The sequence below is a fragment of the Eretmochelys imbricata genome, chromosome 6 (genome assembly GCF_965152235.1).
Source record: "Eretmochelys imbricata isolate rEreImb1 chromosome 6, rEreImb1.hap1, whole genome shotgun sequence".
Taxonomy (NCBI): Eukaryota; Metazoa; Chordata; order Testudines; family Cheloniidae; genus Eretmochelys; species Eretmochelys imbricata.
Genome location: NC_135577.1, coordinates 25,499,063 through 25,523,458, shown reverse-complemented (window position 1 = coordinate 25,523,458; position 24,396 = coordinate 25,499,063). Strand labels below are relative to the sequence as shown.

The window sequence follows — 24,396 nt, the reverse complement described above, 5'->3', positions numbered from 1 at the left end:
CACTTCTCTGTCTAGGTTTGAAAGGCCTTTGCTCAGTACTTACCTGAGTCCGGTGCTGGCAGGCAGGGGGATGGATTCTCCACCGTAGACATAAACAGGACACTCAAGAGCTAGTGTCTTTACTGAATGAATTTATTGTTTTTTGAACTAAAGTTGCTCACAGTTATTTAACAAGGGATACATCAGATTTTTTGTCCATTTTAAACTGTTAAATAATGTCAGTTTGTTTCTGTGAGTGTGTGTGTGCGAATGTGTGTCGTCAAAGTACAAAATCGGAAGGATAACAAGAGGTATTGCTTTCGTTTATTCTTATATCTTGTGTAAGTAATCCCCTTCCTGCTTGTACTGCATGGATTTTGCTGATATAGGTTTGTTTTTTTGTTTTTTTTTTGTAAATTATTATTATTATTTTGTATCGAAATCCCAGCCTTTTGTAGAGGTACAATGTAACAGAAGCATCAAAAATCTATACACACAGAGAAAAGAGGGAAAAGAGGATGGAGGTGGTCGCAGGAGGTCCTGGAGGAGAGGCAGAGAGAGAGGGCAGAGGCAGGAAAGACAACGAAAGCAAAAGAGACTAATTTACAGCAATGTCATGCAATTAAAACTGCCCCCCCCTCCTGCACCCTGGCCTCCCCCCATCCCCAGCCATCACCCCCACGGCATCTGACATGCACACAGCGATACAATTTTAAGAATAGGAAAAAAATAATAAATTAAAAACAACCCAAAAATAAATAAAATTAATCTCTTCCATTTGGGGGGACAAGGAAAGGTCAAGGGTTAAAGGTTACCATCTCAATTGTGCCTTACTTTTTTTTTTTTTTAATCTTCAAACCTATGTACAAGTGAAACTGGTCGAAGAGGGGGAAAACAAACTAAACAACAGCAACAACAACAAAAAGAGAGAAACTGCCCGATGGTATCATTTAGAAAAAATAAAACTTCTTGTCGTACAACATACACCCAGAGGGAACCCAACAAACAGCAATTGAAGGTCATAAGAGACTTGCACTCTAATGCTAACCCTATGTTTTTAAAACCTCAGTAAAGAAGTCTTTCTCATTGTGTTTTTGTCTTTGACGTTTACAACCATGTTTGTTTGTTCGTTTGAACTTGGGCCAGAATAAATTACACTTGGTCATGTAGCTCCCAGGGGAAAAAGACCAAAATAAATAAATAAATAAAAAGTCAAGTTCGCAAGAGGAACATTTAAGGTTTTTTTCTACCTTCCCCCCGCCCCCAAATAAATAGGAATCAGTGTCGCCTCTACACAGTAATTAAACAAAACAGAAGATCTATCTAACAGCTTAAATTTTTCAATATATATGTATATATAAATAACCAAGACCTAATAATAACTTAAGCACAAAAAACAGTCCTCACCCACCCACTCCCACCCGCCAGCCCCCTTTCAAAAAAAAAAAGTTTATAAAAATATCTTGCAGTAATTTTTAAAGTTTACAGTAGCTTCGTGATTCACTTGCCCATAGCACTGACTCCTCGTCTCACTCAAATGAACTAAGTGCCAGTGGTATGCACACGCACACACATGGGAAAATACCCCCCAAATTATCCTCTTTTCTTCTTCTTCTGTTTGTTGAAAAACCCAATAAATCAAATAAATAAATTAAACCCAGCAAATAAATAATAATACTGATATTGATGCAGCACGAGCGACACGACAATTGCATCCAAATGCAGGGGGTGTTGGCAGATCCAGATGGCGGAAGAAGGTCCCAACCCGGCAGCGTGGTAGGCGGGGAGTTGAAGACGGGGGAGGAAGATGAAGAAGAAGGAGCAGCAGCTGTGGCAACGGCAGCTGGTGGCAAGAGGCTGTTCTCGGCGAGGCAGAATCCTTGCCCGCCTCTTTTGCTGCCGTATGTTGCCTTTTCCCTAAGTTTTAAGGTTTGTTTGTTTTTGTGTTTGTTCATTCCCCCCACCCCCAGGAGGGGATCCCCCCCCTTCCAGCAGGTCGAAAAGCAAAATGATAAGAGTATAAAAAACAAACACAATTTAAAAAAAAAAACAAAAAACAAAAGGAAAGGGTGGGGACGGGGGTGGGGGGGAAAGGAGTTTGAGAAAATCCCACAGTGAAACTCCCCGATATTCTTGGTTTGACGCTTTGCTTTTACTCACTCCTTGGTGGTTTTGGCTGAGAGAGCTCCCTGGTTTCATGGTAACATTTCCCCTTGTTTCTTGCCCCCCTCCCCCTGCCAGTCTGAGTTCACCTGCACCGATGAATGTTGTCAAGGGCAATGGTGTCACTCCAACAATTGCAACCTGCTTCCAGCCCAGGTTGTGCAATCCCATTACTGAGCAGATCTCCCTCGTGGAGCACCAAAAAGAAAAAGAGAAAAAGTGCGTGTTGGGGAGGTGTTTGGGAGGAGGTGGGGGAGAAACCCATTTCCTGGGGACAGAGGGGGAGGCTGGGAACCTCAAACAGGACTGGTCCTTGGACAGTCTACATCGGTTTCCTTCCGTCAACAAGTGTCCGCAGAGCACAGAAGGTGAAGCCGTGGCTGACATGTTAACTTTTCGGGATAATTCCTGGTAGCAGAGCGGAAACAAGTGGTGTCGTCAGAAACAGAGAGAGCAAGAACAGAACAAGAAACAAAAATAATAATTTAAAAAATCCAACAAAACATCAGGAGGGGAAAAAAATAAAAATACTCAAAATACAGGGAGATGTAAAAACAAAAAAAAAAACAAACCAAAAAAGCCACAACCCAAGATCTGGTGAACTGGATTTTGTCATCTGTGCTACCTTGTCTTTCTTTCTTTCTTTCTTTCTTTTTCTTTCTTTGTGTGTGTGTTTGTTTCTGAGATATATATTATATATCATATATAAATATATATATGTATATATATACAGTCATTCCTTCTTACAAAATTTGTCTATAGACAGTTTTGTACTGTTGTGGAAAGGTATATACATCCTTCTAGTTTAGAGGCTAGCTTGCTAAGGAATATTCTTTGATTCTTTCTTGCTTTTTGTTTTTTAAGTTATTTAATTTTTTAAAATGTATTTATTTAAGGTTGGTCTTGTAGGCCGCCTGATGAGACCATCTTTGCCTTGTCTTTGCCAGCGGGGTACTTATTGTCTCCTCTAGACCCATAGTCATTAGCATCGGAATCGCTCCGCTTGCTGTTTGCGCTATGCTTGGTTGGCGTGCCGGGGGGATGGCTCACCTGCCCGTTCTTCTCGTCTGAAAAAAGTTGTTTAATTACGTCAAAGAAGTTACTCAATGGGCTGCCTGGGTACACAAAACAGAAGAGACAAAAAAAAAAAAAAAAACACAGAGAGAAAGAGAAACAGAGAGAGAGAGAGAGAGAGAGAGAACAAACAAACAAATGAACAATGGGGTTTTTAACAAGAAGAACGTGATGAGAGATCCAGAGCCACGTGCATGGGGGTGTGTGGAGGATGAAGATGATGAGCAGCAAGAGGAAGAGTGTTAGGATGGGACACCTCTGGCAGTAAAGAGGCTGGGAGCAAAACGTGCCAAGGGGGGAATGTCCTACTTGCCTACCATGTGGTTGGGAACAGAGATCCTACCTAGCAGGAGAACTCCATTGCTACGTAAGCCTGGCACACCGCACCACGTTGTGGAAACAGCTATACCTTTGGTCTGGAATTATTTGGCAACTCTATGAGTGGACTGTAACCCTCAGGGGATGCAGTTCCTGTGTAACTGCATCGATAAAGGTGGGGCATTAATGCATGATCAACTTTGCCTTGCAGCCTTAGCAAGTTCTGTGTTAGACATTATGCTTTTCTTCCTTCTTTTAGTTACACTGACTGGTCTCTCCCTGAACACCCACTCAACCACTTGGCCTGGAACACCTGTGCATTCCAGGGGAATACGAGCATTTGACACGTGAGTAGGGCTGGGATGCAAGGGGGCAATCCTCAACTAGTATGTGTGGGGCTGTGATTCTGCAAGATTCTGAGCACCTTCAATCCTTATTGACAACAGCAGGAGTTGAGAATGCTCAGCAGACTGCAGGACCAGGCTCCTGTGCACATGTGGTTTCTGGCCGCGATTTAACCTGGTGGGACCACAAAGCAAGAACTAGTATCAGGCTGATATACTCTGCACTCCACCCTCTTTAAAACAGCCAATGAGCTTCACTATTATGGAGTTGGAAGCCAAAGGAATTGCAGCATCATACGCTAATAGAAAACAGCATTAGGAAACTTTAATTAATTTAGCCACGAGATTAGGGCAAGCTATGGTGCAGATTGGGTGCTGCACATCTGTCAGAACACAGCCTTTCATGTCACTGAAAAAAATCTCTTTGTCTGCCATTTCCCCTTTCTATAACACCCTCGATACGTTTTATTATCATTGCCATATGGTTCTCTAGTGTATGAAGTGTCATTGTCCCACACCCACAATGGAACAACACTAAGGTTTTGTCTACACCCCCCGAGCAACGTAGTTATACAGACCTAACCCCCGCTGTGTAGACAGCGCTTTGTCAGCAGGAGAGCTTCTCTTTCACCAACAGAAGTTGGTCCAATAAAAGATATTACCTCACCCACCTTGTCTCTCTAATTTTGGGATTTCCTCACTTTAAAAGGCACAAATATTATGTAAGGAGCCCTCATTTACCTGTATAACTATAGGCCTGGTTTTGTCTGGTAGGTAGTATAGTGTTTAACTGAGTGCAGGTGCTGGTTCTTTGCACTGAACACAACAAGTCCAAGCCACCATTAGCTGCTGGACAGGTGTGACCTAGCTACCTAGGTAGGTCTCAGTCTTAGAGATGGCCCACACCAAAACCTCAGACTCCAACACCAACACCTTCAGATTTGGGGGAAATTTGAAACATGGATCCTAAATTTGTGGCTGAGATTGGACATGCCATGAATTTCACACACACATTCTGGTTTGGATTCTGAAATCTCCCCAGAGTTCAGGGGGATGGAGGTTTCAGCCACAGGATTTTTACTGAGGCCCCTCTCTAAGGCTCAGTGAAGTTGTCCTAGCCAGATGGCTTGCGGGCACACGCTCTGCTCAGACTCTTCTCTACTTCTAGAGGTGGTTACTCCCTTCCAGTGGGAAAAACGAGTGGACGCGGCAGGTGGGAGGGCAGGGAATGCAAGTAACACTCAGCCTTGAATGCAGGATTGTGGACAGGACAAGTTCTTATGTGGCTTTGGACCCTCATCTTCATACACAAATGGAGTCAGCAGACAGAAAGAATGGAAGAGAGCACTAAAAAAAAAATGCGGGCTAGGGAGGGAAGGAGAGGGGGGTATTTCTAGTGATTCAGGGGAGCAGTTTATTCCACAGGCTTAGAGGGAAGGGGGAGGGCAGACTAAGCAGAGTTCTATGGGGATTGGGAAGGTTTAAGTTCTTTGCATAGACAGGTACAGAAGACAAAAGTCTAATTTGCACGAATGGACCAACAAAATGCTAAGTACATTTTATATGTAAATGCTCTGCATTTGGTGAGTCCTAATACAGGATTTTAAATCCTCCTATTAAAATATTCAACTCTTCCCCCACCCCCATGCCCTACTGGCTCTCAAGTGTCTGGAGATTTACTGGGCCAACAGTATTTAATAGCCTACCTCCCCTTTGCCGATATCACTACTGAATTCCTTATAATCAGTGTTCTCAGCTCAAATTTTAATGGGAAGTGAGAAATCCTTAGGGATATTCAGAGAGAGCTATTGAAAAAAAATAGGCCATTTCACTAACCCTTTCTTTCCTTTGCCTTTTACAGTAGCTGAGCTTGCAATTAAATAGTTTGTCTCCATCCTCTCTTGTCCTGTTGGTAACCAGGGCCAGGCAATATGGGCAACCACAGCATCCATATTCTTGCCTGCTAGGACACCCATGGACTCATTTAGATAATGGTTTTGGATTGAGTAAAGGGCACCCGCACTGATACTTGCTCTGTGATGATAAATAAAGAAGGGCCAGGCATGTTGAGAACACCAAGATGGTGAGTGCTGGTTAACTGCCAGGAAAATGGGGCCTGAACCTGCAGAAGTTAGTGGACCATCACTAGTTATGTTTAGAAGTCTCCTGCTATTAGTACCTGGTACAGGCAGTGGGATATATCACATCTGCCAATCCAGGTCAGGGTCTCGAAGGATTAGTGTAATATTTCTGAATGAGAGATAATGTCCCATGACTGGGAGCTTCTTTAACCCTGAGTACAAACTCTGGTGGATGCAGTACAAACACCGGAGGAAGGGCAGCAAGGATGGTAAAGCGCAAGAAGCATCATAGCTATGTGGTGATTAAGTTTATATTCATTAGAAAGAGGCGACTGAGTGGTGACATGATTGGGGCATGTGCATTTCTGAGCCAGATGGTAGGGGTGGATGTTGCAGAGGGTAAAAGGCTTGAAAACAAGTACTGAAGCTATGGAGGGGTTGGGCATTGAGGGAGTGAAATAGAAATATCTCTACGCAGAGGGTAATTCATGTGCGGCACAGACTCTGCCTAACGCCGCAAAAGAAGCTGCAACTGTAAATGGACTGGGTACAGCCAGCACTAAGAGGAAGGAATTGCAGCCAGACCCCAGACCAAGGAGGTGAAGAGCCCCTGTCCAGATAGGCTGCATGGACTCTCTCTCAAGACCCAATATTTCATTTGCCATTGCTAAGAAATTTGCTTGACATGGACTTAGCACCAGTGAGGCCACAGGCACCCTGGGCAAAGCCGACAAGCTTCACGGAAGAAGAGCGGGTGGTTACACCAGGAACAATGTGTCTGCTTTGACCTCATAAAGAACCTCAGCGCCGTCTGCTGGAACTACCAGAAACAAAAAGGAATCAGGAGGGTTTGGAAGCTGCTACGGCTTGCACACATTCTCCCTCTCTTGCATCTTTCTTTTCTGCTACCATTTCAGGAACGTTTTGTACGTGCATCAATCATTGCCAGCAAAAATCACTACCAAGAGCTAGCACTGGCCAAGTCACTACTGCCACACAACTTTACAGAGAACTGACTGGGAGGGGGAGTGGAAGGAGTTGTGTGTGCATTTGAACATCTGCTGGTAATGCAGAGAGCACGCCAGGAGAGGGTGTGGGACAGGGGCCTAAGCTTTTGGTGTTGAAAGATACCCTCATTGCAAATGGTTTGGCCTTCAAACACAGGAAATTCATCACAGGGAGTTCTTTCAATGAAAGGTTTCCTTTCTTTCTTAAAGCCATGGCTGCGGCCAGCATCATGGGCATTGCCACTGTCCATTGTCTTAAAGGCCTTTGTTTCCCAATCCCCATCTTCTGTTCATATATGATGCTCCCGGTGCCAGAACAATACTGGCACCTAAGAACAGGATTTGCCCCTTCCTATCAGACAGTCAACAGTGAACTCACAAGTTTTAAGTTCCCTGAACTGTCCCCAAGGTGGCACTGGTGAAAATTTCATTCCTTGCCTCTTGCCTCTCACCTCCTATTTCCTGTGACATAATCTCATCAACACTGTGTTTCATTTAAAAGGAAAGCCACTCCTATTAAGCACAGTACCTTGACTTTCACATGGGACCTTCAGAGGCACTGACTGACATAAATAAAGTGCAGATTGTATGGCAATATTCCTAATTAAAACAGACGTTTCTGAGTTTTCTGCAGGCAGATATATTGCTGTATTAAGAGAGGAAGACACCTGGTGTTGGAGACTTGAAAGTCTGGCCCCATGTGGGAACTGCTGGATGCTCAGCCCTTTGGAAAATCTGGCCCCAATTGTGGGTGTTGAGCACTTGGAAATCTGGGCCTGAGCTCTTTGGAAACTCTGGCCCGTAGTATTTCTTGTGATAGTTTAATCCTGATTGGATTATGATCTTTAATGGTGGACTTCTCCCCCAGATCCACTCCCCCATGGCTGGGTCACAATTTGTATCAATATCAATCCGATTGCATCAATTATATATGTAATGGCTGATAGTCAGCAGGAAACTGAGAAACGTCAGATTTCATCAAAAACCGGAATATTCCCTTCTGTACAGGCTCACAGCACAAACATGGTGAGCCATGCCTTCCACTATGGGAGAGCAGCACACATTGGCAAGCTTGTTCCTGCAGGTGCCCCTGTGTCGGGGGGCAAGGGGCAGAGCAAATGGCGGGGGGATGCCATAAGGAACAGAACTTCTCTGTCCAATGCCTACAGGGTCAGGGTCATCGTAAGGGAGCAGCAGCTCAGGATCTTTTCTGCCACTGCACCCCGGTATAGATAACAGTGCGGGGCTCAACATTAGCGATCACAAAGTTGCCCACTTCAGCTGGAGCCTAAATACAGTCTAACCAAGCTTAAACCACACAGCCCCTCAGGATGGTGCTCTCTGACTGTGACGACTTGGGACACTTGATGGAATATGGTGCTTGGGTCTACACACTGTTGCTTATTTGTTATTACACCTCTAGTAGCTAGTTGGTGAACCATCATTTCAGCCTCACAGAAAGCTGCTTGTCCTCAAAGCCACAGCGAAGAGTTTGCCTCTGGGGGGTCAAATTCTGGAATGACACTGGAGTTACATATGAGGGTAGAATTTGGCACAACATAAGTCATTGCTACTCTGTGCGTAAGTGTGTGTGACACATAGACCGTGGCTCCATTAAGCCACAAGAATCCTATTATTGCATAGGTGGATTTGCCCATGTACTTCCTCTGTTCCATTGCCTACAAAATGCTTTCTTTCACTGGCCTTTGCTCCAGTCTCCCTTCTCCTTGCTAGTACTGAAGCTAACAATGTGACAGCTGGTGGGCGTGGCTGGGCAGAAGATGAACAGCAATAGACACACTGTTTAGAGAGTGCAGAGCACCGACTGGTTTTCTGTGTAGTTCAATTAACTTTCAAGCAATCAGTGGAATCTGAATTTCAGTATTTTTGTATGATGTTGCTGCCGGTTCCAGGCAACTAACTGCATCTTGAGGGAGAGGACAGATTTGCTGTTTGAAGCTTTTACAGAGAGGCTGGAGATCTGCCTAGGACATAAATGAGCCTCCAGGCGGAGAGTGGGAACAATATAACCCAGGAACTGAAGTAATAATTCAAAATGAACCCCCTCCAGAGAATCAGAAAAACTCCTTCCAGCTAAACTGTAATTTAATGGAAAGAGATCATGTGGATAAAAGGTAACAGACCAAATTCTTCTCTCAGCTACACTTTTGTAAATCCGATATTACTTCCGTTGTAACCTCAGAGCAACTTTACAGAAGCTAAAGAAGTTACTTGGGATTTACAGTGGTGTAACCAAGAGCAGTATTTGACTCAGTGAGGAGATCCTAAACAGGTTTGGACTTCAGGTTCAGATAAACATCTGAATGTTTCAGGCCTACCATCCTGGATTAGACATCTAAAGAAAAGAGGCTCTCTTGTGTCATTTCAGGAACTTCCTGTTTCTGTTCAGGCCAGAAGTACCAAGCGAAAAACCTCCCTTGGTGTATTCGGGCATTTCCACTTCTGCTCTCACCAGGAAGGGCAAATACACAGGAAGAAAGGAAAAATCTCTCTGTGTGTGTGTGTAAATTTAAATGAAATTTGTGGAACCTCAAGCAAGGTCAAATGTGAGTTTTGGGAGAAACAAGTTAATCCATCCCTAGTAAAAAGCCTCAACTATGGTTGGTCCCAGAAGGGCAATATTAATCCTCAGAGTCAGACTGGAGCTATGCTGATCTACACCAGCTGAGGATCTGGCCCATAATGTGGGATCTGTCTTATGCAGTGGACTTCCAGGAGAAAGAGGGGATTACCCCAAACACACATGGGGGAGTGGAGGAGAGAGTGATGAGGAGAAGAATGAAAGTAGTCTTCTCTCTCTGTTGCAGGAGACACAAGGAGGCAGCAACTCAAAAGCAGGGATTGCGGTGCACAGCCTCACCCACAGAAAGGCGACTTCAAAGTGAAGTCTGAGTCAAAGGCGAAAAAGCAAAAATGCCAGCAGGCATGGATTAGAGTGAGGGGAGAAACTCACAAGTGGAACAACGCATACTTGTGCTGTGCAGGGTGAAACTGTGATGGGCCTTGTGTGTAGGGGTATGGATGGGGAGGAACAGAAGTAGGTGTGCGTATGTACAGAAGGTACATGAGAGGTACAGGGAGTTGTCAGGGGGTGGGCAGATGTGCAAAAGGAGTGGGAGGAGAGGAGGACATTATGTGATTCAGCAGGGGTTAGGGGAGGGATAGAAGGCAGAAGGGAAGTTCTTACCACATTTGGAAAGTCTGCCAGTCATCAACTCCACACAGTTAGTGGTGTCTGGATCATAGAATGGAAAGAGGAGGGAGGGATGGAAAAACATAAAAAAAAAAAAAAAAGGTTTCCATACCTCTGTGCACAAAGCAGTCACTTAGCGCATTATCTCCTGAAGCAGGAAACGCACAAAGCTAGGAGTTTACACAACCCAGAACCCAGGCCAAACTGTGCCCCCATTTACGCCAGCGGAACCCCCACGGTGTAACTGAGAGCACAATCTGCCTCATTGCCCCCCATTTCTATCCAGTCTCTTATCTCAGTTACAGATGTTTAAAACAAGCAAATAATGTTTTGCAACTATATCAATGAATTAAAAATCTTGAACCATATTGTTTCACCTGGCCAGCCACAAAAGTAGCCCTACAAAATCAAGATGGTGACTAAGCAGCTGATCTGTGCAACACCACCACGTTGGCAGGATGCTATTTTGTATGTGATCTAGGTGTCAGTCACACTCTTCCGGCATCCATCCCCATCACAAAATCACCTCATATACTCCAAGGGATATCCTCTCAGTCATAAACATAATTCTGCCTCCCTTACTCAGACGGGGTAGTCCCTTAGTCAGATGGATTTTAACGGGATTGCTCACAGACTAAAGTTCTGCTTAACATAAAAGGATGGTGGAATATGCCCGAAAATTGTTTTATGTGCGTTTTCTATCAAAATTGCCTGTAGCTCCCATCACCATGGCAGCTAAGTGCTTCTCAACCAAATCCAGGAAACTAGGGCGCAGAAGGTAGAGTAAATGTAAGTGTTAATGCAGAAAGACCAGCCAGGTTGAACATGACCATGTGGAACTCCTCCCCAGTCTGTCAGTATTCTGGATTCCCCAGCGTTCGGGAAGCATGCGCAGAACCCAGGGGGATGGCTTCAGAACGCTGGGCAATCCTGAGCACCCACTGGCTGCCGAGCAGCTAGATGATTTCTAATGCACTTAATTCAGTTTAAGTTCTCTTCTTGCTCTGACTCTCTACCAGCACTTAGACACCAGAGTGATAGGCTTCCTGATGCCAGCCAAGAAGGGGGCAGGCCTGGGTAATCTGTCAGCTCCCCTTTCCCCAGAATGCTGAGAAAAGTAATTAAAAAAGAAGGTAGAGGACACCATGTGCCTGAATAAGATGCTCCCCAGATGTTAACCAAGGTGGGGAGATCACAATAGGTGTTTTCTAGAGACCATGGAAAAGGGAGAGCATTTTGGGTCCATTGGCACTGATCGGAGCAGCAGAGAAGAACCTCCAGCAATCCCCAACACAAAGGTTAGAGTCTGGCTGTCAGAGGCATCAGAGAAATAATACCACCAGGCATGGGAGGCTCCTGAAAAAGGGTTAGGACTGGGGAAGAGGGAAAAATGGAAGGGGATCAGGGAGCAGAGGAAAAATAGGGTGTGTGAGAGGGGCTAGGAGGAGGGGGCAGGGATTGTGATGGAGGCTTAGGGCATGGGGTGGTGTGGGGCTCAAGGGAAGGGAGTGGGGGACAAAAAGAAGGGGATCAGGCACATGAGGGGGGCCAGGAGGTTTAATTGTCCTTTAGGGGCCTTGGCCATCCTGCCCCTGACAGGGCAAGGGTAGGAGTTAGATGTATTCCTATGTATGTGCAGCACAAACCATGTTCCTCACTGAAATTACATAACAACATTTCGAATTTACTAGGACATCAAAGATGAGTCTGCAAATGGTTTGGATTAGCTAGAACTCCCTCAGCTGCCGCAAACTGTGCCCAAGGCCTCCAATAGCAGATACCGCCAACCACAATATCCAGCCCCACCTGCACTGCCTGCTCCTGTTCTGAGGGACAGGAGAGGACTGGGGTGAGGGGTGTTTGCCAGATACGTGCCTGTTTTACTATGTGGTCTGGATTTACAAAGGTTTTCTTTTTAATGACATTTTATACCCTTTGGTTATAAAATAATATTACAAACCAGTGATGGGACTGAGCCCTTGAATCTGGAGCCAGATTGCCAACTTCCAGGCCCATCTCTATTACAAACTTCACAAAATTGCACCATATAATCAAACCAACTATGGCACTCACCTGACCTGCCATGGAGCAGGGACAGGTCCCAGCTGTGTTCTCTGGTTGAAGTAATGTCACCAACACAATTGCATGCTGGGACATTACGAAGGACCAGTGATCCAAATGGGGCTGGAGGATAACCTTTAGGATTTCTATGCCATAGTGTTATCTATTCAAAGTGCCATAAAAACATTAATCCTTACAACAGCCCTGGGAGGTAGCTTAGTTTTATTATCCCCATTCTATCAATGAGGAAACTGAGGCACACAAGGCATAATTTATTCCGTGGAATAAATCCACTGACTTCAATGGATTTACATTAGGGATGAATTTGGCTTTGAGTTCTTAAGGGATGTTGCAGGACTTAAGAAAAAATGGCTTTACATTAGCTGGGCTGGATCCATCTTCAGTTTAACTGCCCTGAAGCCATGGAAAAGTTCCCATTGATTTCAGTTGGTATTAGATCAAGCCTCTGATGTGTAATGGTATAGTCCCCTTCTGCTTAGCTGTTGGGGGCATTCACCACCTATTGCTAAAGGTCAGGGAATTTAGTCAATGATTAGCAGATCCAGTTCTTTAAAGGACTGAAAACTAATTCTTAAATGGGAATTTCCATGCTTTTAAGTGCTGATCCAACTGCCACTGACTTCAGGACTTCCATGGACTTCCAAGGGAATTGGACTGGATCCTCAGCTACCAACACTCCACACACAAAGGGGAATATTTGGGTAATGCTTTTGAGGGTTAGATACTGGGGAGTTTCTCCAGTGAATTGGATATTTCCATGCATTTGTGGATTTGGCTCAAAAACTTAATATTACATTCAATGGATATCTTGTGCAAATACTGTTTATTTTTTAAAAGTCACTTGTGGTCAGCTATCATAGATGTTTTTGCAATCTGATTTAGATCCATCTAATTGTTTAATTGCTACAAATACATTAACTGAGTGATTCGAATGCAAGAAGACAAATCCACAAAACAAAAAATTATTGTAAAGGTGGCCTTGTGGATGCAATTCAATTTAATATCTTAGGCATTATATAATAGTTTTGTTTCAAAAATATGAATTGCAGGTTATAGATGTGTATGTGATGGGTAGGGAAAAATGCAAAAATTCTTTCGGAATTACAGGAGCATGGAAAAATATCTGGAGGGCAAAAACAAATAACTCATTTTGTTTCTTAAAAATGTTCAACCAAAACGACTGTAACTGCATTTCTATATGTTGTATAGTACCTGTAACTGCATAAGAATCTATATTTAGTTCTGATGCCTGCCTCATGCATTATCAGGTGTTTTTTTTTTAATTTTTTTTTTAAAGAACACCACACAGATGCATTCTGGAAACTGTAGTTCAGAGGACATCAGTTAAATACTGAGTGGCTAAAGATCCCCTCCCCGTCTTCCTTATAACAACCATTTGAATAGTTTCAGTCCTTTCCATCATATTGTAATGTTTTGTTCTAATACTAATTCTAGATGATAAAAGTTTCACAACCTAAAAATAGCATTTTTATCCATAGAATATTTAATGAAAACCAACCCAGCAAACTGTCTGCAGCTGGTTTTCTCTCCATGGATAATAATCCAGAACCGGATGCCTGCACAATTCAGATGTCTTGTGAGGCAAATGAGGCCGAATTCCAAGTGCCTTCAGCCATCTGAGAAGCGTGGGTGTGTCATGTAACTGCAATTCTTAAAATGTACAACAGATGTTAATAAATAATATCTTTGCTGGTGATATTGGGTACTCCTTATACCACAGAGACTCCTGCAGTCAATCAGATTTCTGATGTAACAAAGACCCTGTTATAAATCAAATCCAGTGTGTTTCATGAGGATATGGATACACCGGTTTGCATCAAAATTCAGAGCAGCCCTGAACCTTATTTTTGATGATTATTATTTTGATGAAGTTCTCTCAACTTTTCTTTCTCTCTTTTCTTTTTTCTTTACATTCTCATATGTTTCTGCACTTCCTATATTTGCCTGCAAAAAAATTCGGTTTCCTGGTACTTCTGATTTCTGCTAATAAAGAAAATATCAGGCAAGAGACTGTGGCCGTGAGATTTCCAGATCAAGGATCTGATCCTACCAAATGCTGAGCATCTCCTGCAAGGTGCTGAGTGCTCTTGATTGCCATTAGCTTGCTCAGCTCCAAGGTAGTTCAAGTACGTTCCCCAGCTTTTGGGTACTTGTCTGAAGTATATTGTTCTCTCATCAAGGATGTGGATGCTTGAATTTCATTCTTATGGTTTAGATCTTCACCAGAACCCCCTTGGTGGAATTACTTCCTTGTAAATTCCTGCTGCTCAGTTGTTATGTACTCAATCTTTCTAGACTGAGGATGAAAATCTGCAATTCCTTTTTTACATTTGGACGTTGCAAGTTTCATATCCATCTTCCTAGGTAATCTTTCAGTTTGTTACAGCTCCTGGGCAAAATGTGAGTGCACAGCAAGAAAAGCCTATAAACTAATAAAGCTATTTCAGTCAGCTAAGGATCATTTATTCTGCACAGTACATATATCAGTACAACAGGAGACAGCATATGTATATGCTGGATGTAAGTACAGAGATATGGCAGAAAGCATCCATACAGGCCTTGTTTTGAGGAGGTGGGGTGTGTGTGTGTGTGTGGGGGGGGAAAGGCATCTATTTGGTTGTTAACTCTGATGTTGGGAGCTGGAATTTTCAGCTGTGAGACTGAAACGTTCTGAAATCATCAGTTACCAAAGAGTTAAAACCTGATATAAAGTAGCAAAAAGTAAACAAGGAAGCAGCAAGTCTACTGCAGAGATGCAATGTTGTTTGCCCAGAAAACGGGACAAAAGGGTATGTGGAGAACTCCCTTCTCCAGGAACAAGCCTAAGGAAGGAAAGGAAATGCTAATGCAGGGAAAACTGATGCACAGTGAAATGATCACTGTTAGTTCTTGCAGACCCCTATTTACCAGCTGTATTTATTATTCCTGTGTCAAAATGCATCAGAGGAAAGTGCAGTATACTTTAGCAGAGATTGTACTGGATGGAGACAAAGGCAAAGAGCTGAGATTTTTTCCCCCATGGGGATCCTTTTGTTCCAGCAGAGGGTGGTCTTGTCTAGGTCAAGTTTGAGTACCACAGGTAGAGCAGTGTGTGGAGTGGGATCAAGGCTGAATGCCCAAGGAGATTGTATTCTTCTCTCTCGAACCAGGACAGCGTGGTCCTTCCAGGGCAGGGCGGAGCGTAATGGATTTATTGATGTTGCTGTTGTCCCAGCAGTTAGAATGTACAGGCATTAATTCCCTGCACTGCCTGGGGGAGTGTGTTGGACTGATATTGGCCAACTGGACTCTGTTTCTGATGTTGAATGGATTTTTACTATTTTAATTTAATTTCTACTATGGACTTCATTCATTTATATATTTATTTTCTTGCTTCAGAGTTGTTGAGAGGGAATAAACAAAGTGAGTCCCAAGAAGGAGAATGAGGGTATGAAGGGAGGATATTACCTGGGGAGTGAGACCAGAGGGTGCAGAGGTGTGACACAGAAACACACGCACTTATACCAGAGAGAGAGAGAGAGACACACACACACACACACACACACACACACACTGCAACATCTACAAATGCTAATGTGAGCTCAGGGAAATGAGAGACAGAGAAAGGTGAGTCCTGTTCTGAAACCCAGGCCAGCTGGTTTAGTGGGCAGGCATGTCACTTAGTGGATCAAAGAGGGGCAGGAGAGAGAATAAACATCAGCATCATGAGCTTACAAGTCCTCACTGACACTGACGGAATTGGAGACACTTTCAGTGATGGGTAATCCTGCTCTAAAATAAAGCTGTAACTGATCCTCCCACACCTCTCTCACTTTATACATTTTTGTTCCAATGGCCCCACCTATAACGGCATCTGACCTGGAAGTCAGGAGACATGACTTCATAGTTGGTAGGTTTGTGGCAGCAAGCAGGAGACAGATCCTGCCAGACTTACTTGTGCTGAGCTGCATAGGTGCCAACATCTACTGGTGTTGGTGGGTGCTCAACCCTCCTCTGCTCTGCCACGACTCCACCCCTATCCCACCCCCTGTCGACCCCATTCCAACCCCTTCTCCAAAGTCCCCGCCCCAACTCCACCCCCTCCCTGCCCCTATTCTGACTCCTTCCCCAAATCCCCGGCCTGGCCCCGCCTCTTCCCTGCCTCCTCCCCTGAGCGCGCCACGTTCCCACTCCTCCCCCTTTGCTCCCAGAGCTTGCAAGCTACAGCTGTTTGGCGGCGGCAAGTGCTGGGTGGAGGAGTGGGGATGTGGCACGCTCAGGGGAGGAAGTGGAGGAGGAGGTAAGATGAGGTGGGGCGGGGAGCTTGGCTCCTGGTGGGTGCAGAGCACCCACTAATTTTTCCCCATGGGTGCTCCAGCCCCAGAGCACCCATGGAGTCAGTGCCTATGCAGAGCTGCACCGTACTCTGGGAGTCCCATTGCTTTCAGTGGGACTACCAGTGAAGTAAGGTACTATCTAACATGCAGTACAACTGCTGGGACGATCAGGGCTGGTAGGGAGACAGGCAAAGCTAAGTGAGCCACTGCACCATGCTGCAGAGGCCAAGTGCAATGGATCTCATTAACCTGATAACAGGAACAGCACTGGGGACAAATTCATGTTGCAGGAGAGGCTGACAAGGCCCAGCATGGGGTGTTAACAACGATCAGGAAGACCCCCTTGTGCCTAGCACCTCGGCAGCATGAGACCAGCAGCCCTGTCTTGCTGACCTCAATCATTAGACTTGAAGCTTCTTCGAAGCCATGGGAGAGGAAGGGAACAGTTTTGTTTCCTAGGGGTGGGGGATGGGCAAGCTCTGTCTCAATCTCTCCTCCTTCTCAGTCATGTCCTCCCCTTGACTCTCCCTAAGACGCCACCCTGTGGCAAACCATCCTTTTGAATGAGCAAGGTTGGGCATAGCTCCCTGCGGATTTGCTTGGTGCCATTCCTGTGGCTGAGCACTGTGTCTCCACAGCATCCCCAAGCCCCGTGGACAGGCATTCGGAACAAAATTGCCCATATCCTTTGCAGGCTTTGGGAAGAGAGGAAAGAAACAGAATTATCTTTGCTTTCCACTCAGAGAGAATTGACTAATCCCATGGTAGGTTCTGGGAAGTGACTTCATGACTGGCAAGGCTGCCACCCAACAAGACAAATTCTTCTGCCCCACCAGAGGTCATTTGGACTAGCTGATGGACACTGAGCCTGTCACTGCTTTCTCTGTGTCCCCTCCCATTATCACATTTCACCCGCTCCAGTACAGCTGGGGAGATGTGCTCCTTGGCTTGCCAGCTTTCAAATGCTGGCAGCCACCTTAATGGAAACAATCCTCTTTTCTCCTTCCCCCTGGCATGTTCCCTCTCTCCTGGCCCTAGAAGCCAATCTAAATTTTCCAAGGGGCATCCTTTTTCTCCTTATTGAGAAACATACACATCTTGTTGAGCAGAATATTTGACTGCGGGACTGTTTGACTTGGAGTCTCTCCTCTGTCCTATTGCCTGGAATCTTCCCCTGCCCTGCTGCAGGGTATTGTCATTCTTACTTACAAGAGCCCACCCATTCTGTTCCTGTTGTACGTTAGATTTCTATGCATAATCCCCCCTTCTCAGTGACATGGAGGTAATGTTAAGGAACGGGCTGGGTTTCCATTGCTCCGCAGAGATACTCTGGTGAAGCTTTGGACAGAGGAAAGAAATTCTGCTTTTATAATTTGATTTCCCATGAGAAAAAGAGAGAGAGAGAGAGAGAACAAAGCCGCATGTCGGATCCATTTCCCACAGCATGGTTTGTCCTGAATGCTTTCCCTCACCTCTCAGGCAGACGAATGCATTTTGTTCCATGTCACTGAGAAGACTCTCCAATGGGGACATCCTGGCTGCTTTAAACACTTGGGAAAAATAGGGTCTAAATCTCTTGAGCTAGTTTCAGTAGATGAAGCACAGAGGGCCAGGGCATGGTGCTGGTTAGAGAGGTCATGAATTTCTTTAATAGGGTTTGGTCATCTGAGGATAAGGGATTTCTGCCCCTTAGTGGCAAGGAGAGGGGGACCTTTAGTCAAACAGCAGGAGGAATGGCAGAACTAGTCTGAATTGGCCAGATTTCTACCACAGGATTCTTCTCTGATCACCCAACTCTCTCAACCCCATCAGAGAGGGCAGGACACTAGGTGTCGGGTGAGGGAAAGGTCTCATTTCTTTCTGGTGTCTGGTTTAATGCCATAAGACTGGACAGTAAATAAAAAAGCACTTGGTTCCTTGAGATTAAGTTAACCTAAAACAAATCTAGCTCTCGACTGCCAGCCATTCCCATCTCCTTTAGTGGCTCTTGGAGGGCGAAGAAGTCTCCAGTACTACAGGGAAAAGGGCTAGGCAATACTGGCAGGAGGAGGAGAGGCGGGAAAGATCTCTCCTAAATGGAGTGACAACTTCTTTCTTGTGGAAAAACTCTCTCTATAGCTCTCCCAGCTGGAACTGTCTCCAGATTTAATTCACTCACCTGCCACACTGTTACAGCAAGGGCATCGAACTCCTTCTTGAAGAGGGCTAAATTCCATTTTTAATTATAATCCATGGGCCAGGGTATAAATTTAGGACTCCATATCCACCTAAATCCACAGCAAATCCCCAAATCACAGCAATGGCAGGTTTACACAAAGGTCAAGCAGACGATTTGGCCCTTATACATATCCTTTAGTTACTAACATTTTTTATTTGCTCAGTACTTAATGGAGTCAGCATCATTCAAATGGGAAAATTCTCCCCATTCTTTCTGCCTTTTCTTGTTTTCCTTTCCCATCCTTCTTTCTCTTGTGTCTCCTCTGTTTCTCCCGCTGCATTTCCTTTCCTGCAGTAACTCCCAATTCCCACCTTTCCAGGGGTTTCAACTCTCACATTCTTCCCTGTTTCGTTCTCTTAAAATGATCAGCAATGAATGGTAATGCTGACATTTTAATGTGTCATTGTTAGGCTCTAGGGCGAACACTCCAAGGTGCTTAATGGAGTGAGGAAGTTCGCACCTCTCAGTGACCATTTCAGGCTGACTGCAGACTCAGGAAGATGACTGCATTAATTACACTGGGGTCCCACTTGGAAGGGTTTTTGTTTGTTTGTTTGTTTGTTTGGGTTTTTACAATCATTGGGGCTAGAAACTTGCTTTTTAAAAAAATGAAAGCTGGGATCCTGCAGAACCTGAATACACTATGAAGGCTACACCAATCGTTCAACAGGGCCAGGTGTCTAACACCACTACCCATAGCTGAGAGCCACCTTCTGACACTCAGAAAGCCTTTGCTCTTAACTTCTTGCTAAAGGCAGCTCCAAGCTTTATTCCAGGAGTGGATATAGGGGGTTCTACAGCATTCTAGAGGGGTCTTTAATCTGCTATTTGGGACCTACAGAAAATCTGGAACTTCTGCTTTCTTTGAGCGGGTACAGATGGCTCTTGGGGTGGGAGATGGGAAGTCACTTGGGACATTGGAGATGGAGTGTGGGAGGCAGGAGTAGGGTGGATGGGGGCGGAGAGTTATTGTTCTGTCTGAATGAAGCTAGTTTCTAGTTGCAATCAGAGGGATGTGTTCCCCCATCTTTTCTCCCCTCCCCCCCACTGAGAGGCACTTCACCTTCATGTCCTTGCTGAAGCAAAGCACTGAACAGTGAAAACAACATACCTGATAACTGCTGCACTGAAGGCTGGTCATGTGTGCTTAGCAACTGTGCCTGAATGGTTTCTACTACCCTCTTGAAGCGACGGCTTGGACCTGCGGGGGAGAAAAGACGCAATCAGCGGTGAGAGAGCAGGAGCTGAATACCCCCATAAGGCACAGGGCATAACACAGGGGAAGGAAAAACAAGCATCTTCCCTTCAATCTCCATCCCTCCCCCATTATCAGACGGGTAGTGTGTCTGTGGGCTGGTGGTGGGGTGTGACTGAAGAGCTACTGAACGACCACTTTAGAGCTAGGCTGTGAAGGACTCCCTGGAAGAGTCGAGCTTAGACGCTCCTTTCCCATCCTAGTATCTGAAATGCCCTGGGAGCTGGTTTTCTAAATGTGAGGTTCGTTTTCTCTTTTTAATCTCTCTCTTCCCTCAGACGGTTCCCCTGCCCTCCAGAATTAGCATTCTCAGTGGGAATTACAGCAATGCCCTCCTCCAAAGGTTCCTATTGCCAGATCCATTCAAAATCTATTCTAATGGGGTTTGGTTGGACACTGGCAATAATTATATCCATCCTATCAAAGCCAAGACTGTCTGTAACCTAGTGCTGCTTAACAGCCTCAATCTAAACAGCCCACATCTCCACTAGGTCTAGCCCCCCTGCCCCTCCTCCCAAGGATTTAAAATCAGAAATGACTTCTCCCTCAGACTTGACAGCCCATCTGTGGGGAGCAAGTGTGTATCAAAAGGTGATACGAGCTATCCCTAGAGAGGAGGGGAGGCTCTGGTATTGGTGCACAGCCTGGATTTGTGCAGCCACTATCGAGATGGCTCGCTTGATACCGGACCTGTTTCGGGAGGGAATATACTCATAGCCTTTGGGGAAGGGGTAAAGGTCTGATGGCGGAGGGAGGGGGAGAGGACCCAGAAGAGAATCCAGGTTAGTCAAGGGCCTAGTTCTGCAGTTCTGAGTCAGACTGGCCTGTCTCTCTCACAATATGCCTGGTGGCCAGCTAAGACAATAGAGTGGCTACCCTGTTACTTATGTTCTGGGTAAGGGCAAAAGCCCTGTGGGTGGCCGCCCAGTGCCTTGCTCAGAGACACACCTTATACTGAAACAATAAGCCAGGACAGATGGAGCATTTCAAGTCCAACGCATTGAGCAGCAGTGACTTTAGCTCACCTCTTTGGCTGACCATGATGGCATCCTCTTCAACGGTAGTTGCTCCCATTGACCTTCCCTTTCTCTCCCAGCATGCCCATCACTGCCAAACCGCGGGAGGCCTAAACTGTCATTCCTCTTCCCTTCCCAAGTTCTTCCTCTCTTCCTGATTTCTAGGCTTTTATCTTCTCTGCTCCCATGTCTGCCCTCATGCTCTGACCTCCCCACTGGCAGGGTGAATGCTCCCCTGCCCACAGGCTGCAGCCACTGCGTGGTTACCTGATAAGAGCGTGAAAGTGACTGAGTAGATCCCATTCTCCTTCTGTGCCTCGCCCCCTTCTGTGTATGTTATGTCCACCTGGAACTTCACTGGCTTCTGGAAGACAGCGGGACCCCCTGTGGACTTGTACTCTGCTCGGAAACTTGTCTGTGAGATGACACTGTGACTGAGGCTGGGAATCTGAAACAGGGTGGCAGTAGGGGATGATATCGTCAGAGGGCAAAAGCTCTATTTAAGAAGATCACTCTTTCTCTCTCTCTCGCTTGGACTTCCCAGCCATCGGAGAGAGAAAGCTTTGCTGCCTATGGGCTCCACCTTGCAATGAGCTGTGCACTCTTGTAAAATCAGTGGGAGTTGAGGCACTCAGCACCTCACATGAATGCACAGTACTTTGCGGATCAAGCCAGGTTTAAAGAGTGCATACTGGTGAAGTTACTTGACATATTTAGGAACTCCCCCTGCTGTACAACTGAGCATAGTGGGTCCTCCCAAGCATCAGTTCCAGTAGATCCTCACAGCTCAGTGAGAAATGATATCAAGTGGGGGTAGAAAATTCAAAGCTGGATACCAAAGAGAGACCAGGAAAAGGGATACTCGATAGCTGACCTGGACAGATAAACAGGACCAGAACCTGGGATCTCTACAGGGACTGTTTACCTGGGAAGAACCTAACTACCCCCCACCTCCTATTAGTAGGAAACAGACCTCTGAGTGACCTCTAGGGTACTCCTAAGATCTTCACACTTGAGGCCAGAGTTTCTAAACTGTTCAGGGCAAGGTTTTCAGGTGCCCAGCATTGACAGTCAGGGTCAGAATTCCAAATAGGCTCAGCATTCAACATGCTAAAAATCTTAGCAAGCTGGCCAGTTATCTGGGTGTCTAAATAGGAATGGTGTTCTTCTGAAAATCTGTCCCTAGGGATTCATTCAGCAGCTTGCTGCATTATCTTTAATTAGGAAGCTAGCTGTGAGAGAGAGCAGCTGGGGTATTCACAGTGACTTCTTGGCACTAAAAGCCAATATACCAGTCCCATATGTGGAGCTGAATTCATGGACTTCATGTAAGGGAGAGGCATAGTTTAAATAAATGTGTGGTCATTTACGGTGGACAGCAGACTGTTTTGTTATAGCCCATTCTTACAGGTCTGTGCTGTGTGCAAAGAAGTTCAGGGGTCTTGACTGCTCTATGGAATGGAATTCATTACAGCAGGTATATCATAGAGATCGAAAATTAGTGCCTTTCTGCAGAAAAACAATGTCATACAGCAAAACATAGAAAATAAACTAAGCCCTATCCGCATCTCAAATTTTAAAAAATGTACCTAACTCCTTAGAACAAAAACTTCTCTCAAATCAGCTTCACTCTCATTTACATTTTCTTCATTTGTACTTATGGGTGGGAGAGAATAGGGCTTCTGTGCCTGGGAAGAAGAGATGTCCCCTCCCCCACTAATCCCAAGATCCCAGGTGTGGAGACTTTAAGCTGCAGACAGACAGCATCCCCAACCATGGATGTTTCAGCTGTAGGAGAAAGTGAGCTTTCTATGTGTGCAAAGTACAGGGGAGATTTAAATTTAAGACTAGAAAGTCTGATGTGAGACCGATTTCCCCATCTGGTGCAAGGGATGGAGGGAGCACCCTGAGGATCCCCAGAAGGAGAAGGGAAAAATAATGTGCCATAAATCTAATGGAACAGTCGATTAAGGGAATTGACTTTCTAGGCACTGCAGCAGCACGTCAGGCTCTGACTGCATTTAAACCCCAAGCATCGGCAGGTCCATGGAAGACTCTTTCATTTTAGCGCTTTGCAAGCTCCCTGGGGAAATTTGGTACTGGGGAGGAATTCCAGGATGTGGGGGCCCTGCCCAAGAATATGTGGACTTAGGATGTCCTTGGAATTGAATAGTGAGATGAGTCTATAGCACGGGCCAGATTTACTTACCGAAAGGAAAGCGTGCACAATGTCAGCCTTGATGGAGCTTAGTGGTTTATCTTTAATGACCACAAAGATCTGTTCTTCTTTCTCCAGGTTGATAAAGTTACCGAACCAGGATTTTTTGGCAAGCCTGACATGAAGAAAAAAGAAAGAAGGAGTAAGTTTAGAACAGAAAAGCATCTCCTAGACACCTGGCATTTGGACAAACATGCCTACGACACAAGGATGATAGGCTTTCATCACACTGTGATGCTGCTACAACAGGTGATGTGATGTAACTCAATCAAACACTAGACTGTAGACCATGTGGTTTTATTACAGCAGCACGTGTGATCAGCAATGGAAGGCCAGGAGCCGCTGTCGCAGTTCTAACCAAATACACTAATCAATACGACATTTTATACAGTGCATATAAAATCTGCATACAGATCTCAGAGATTCCCTGCAAGGCTCTTCCTGTGTCTTCTGGCATCATGGTGGGTGCTGGTGACACTGATACTCTGGATTTTTCTGGAAGTCATTCCAGGTCAGTTCCAGCCCACTTGAGGTTTTCTAAAAGTTGTGAAGCTCCTAACCTGAAAATCTCCTCCTGGGGTGACACTATTTATCACACCCACATTGTTCTGGGTGTCTCAGTCTCCCTCCAAGTTGCCATGTCAGTGGGTGAAATTCACCCCTGTGCAGAGGGCTAGCACAAGGCCTATATATTACTTAACTCCCACTTAGGGAATCTAAGGAATGCATGGCCCTTGTGCTGGCCTTCTGCCCGGGGTGAATTTCACCAAGTATCAAGGAGGAGATATCAAAGTACACAAACCACCATTCTTGGTTTTAACAGACGGTGGCCAATACCTGCTATTTTCTCAAGCACTGAATGCTGATTCCACCATAAATGAAATTACTTTGTTGTTTTCACACTGACAGCAGCATCAAATGTGTATTTCCACTCCAGAGGTTTCACCAGCACTGCTTCATCAACATTCACTAATAAAGTAAAAGGACTACAGAAGAAAAGCAGGGTCATTTACATCAATGCGGGCTTAGCCAGGGCTTGAGAGTAGTAGGTAGCCCCTGTAGAAAGTGTGGTGGAGGGGGAAGATCGCTT

At 45.3% G+C, this 24,396-nt stretch overlaps 1 protein-coding gene across 4 annotated transcripts in view; it reads right to left on the bottom strand.

Annotated features, from left to right (window-relative positions):
* Positions 1-1,902: 1,902 nt before the first annotated feature.
* The window catches only part of BRSK2 (BR serine/threonine kinase 2), a 425,109-nt gene continuing 402,615 nt past the window's right edge, over positions 1,903-24,396 (bottom strand). Inside the window, exons 17-22 of one of the 4 annotated variants that reach the window (XM_077820019.1) lie at positions 23,298-23,421; positions 21,356-21,536; positions 19,929-20,018; positions 10,175-10,222; positions 3,193-3,257; positions 1,903-2,550 (exon numbers count right to left, since the gene is read on the bottom strand). In XM_077820019.1, coding sequence (XP_077676145.1) covers positions 2,017-2,550; positions 3,193-3,257; positions 10,175-10,222; positions 19,929-20,018; positions 21,356-21,536; positions 23,298-23,421 — 1,042 coding nt within the window. In that variant the 3' untranslated portion in view covers positions 1,903-2,016. Of the gene's footprint in view, positions 2,551-2,937; positions 3,258-10,174; positions 10,223-19,928; positions 20,019-21,355; positions 21,537-23,297; positions 23,422-24,396 lie in introns of those variants that run through there. The other 3 variants (XM_077820020.1, XM_077820021.1, XM_077820022.1) reach the window with 3 other exon arrangements.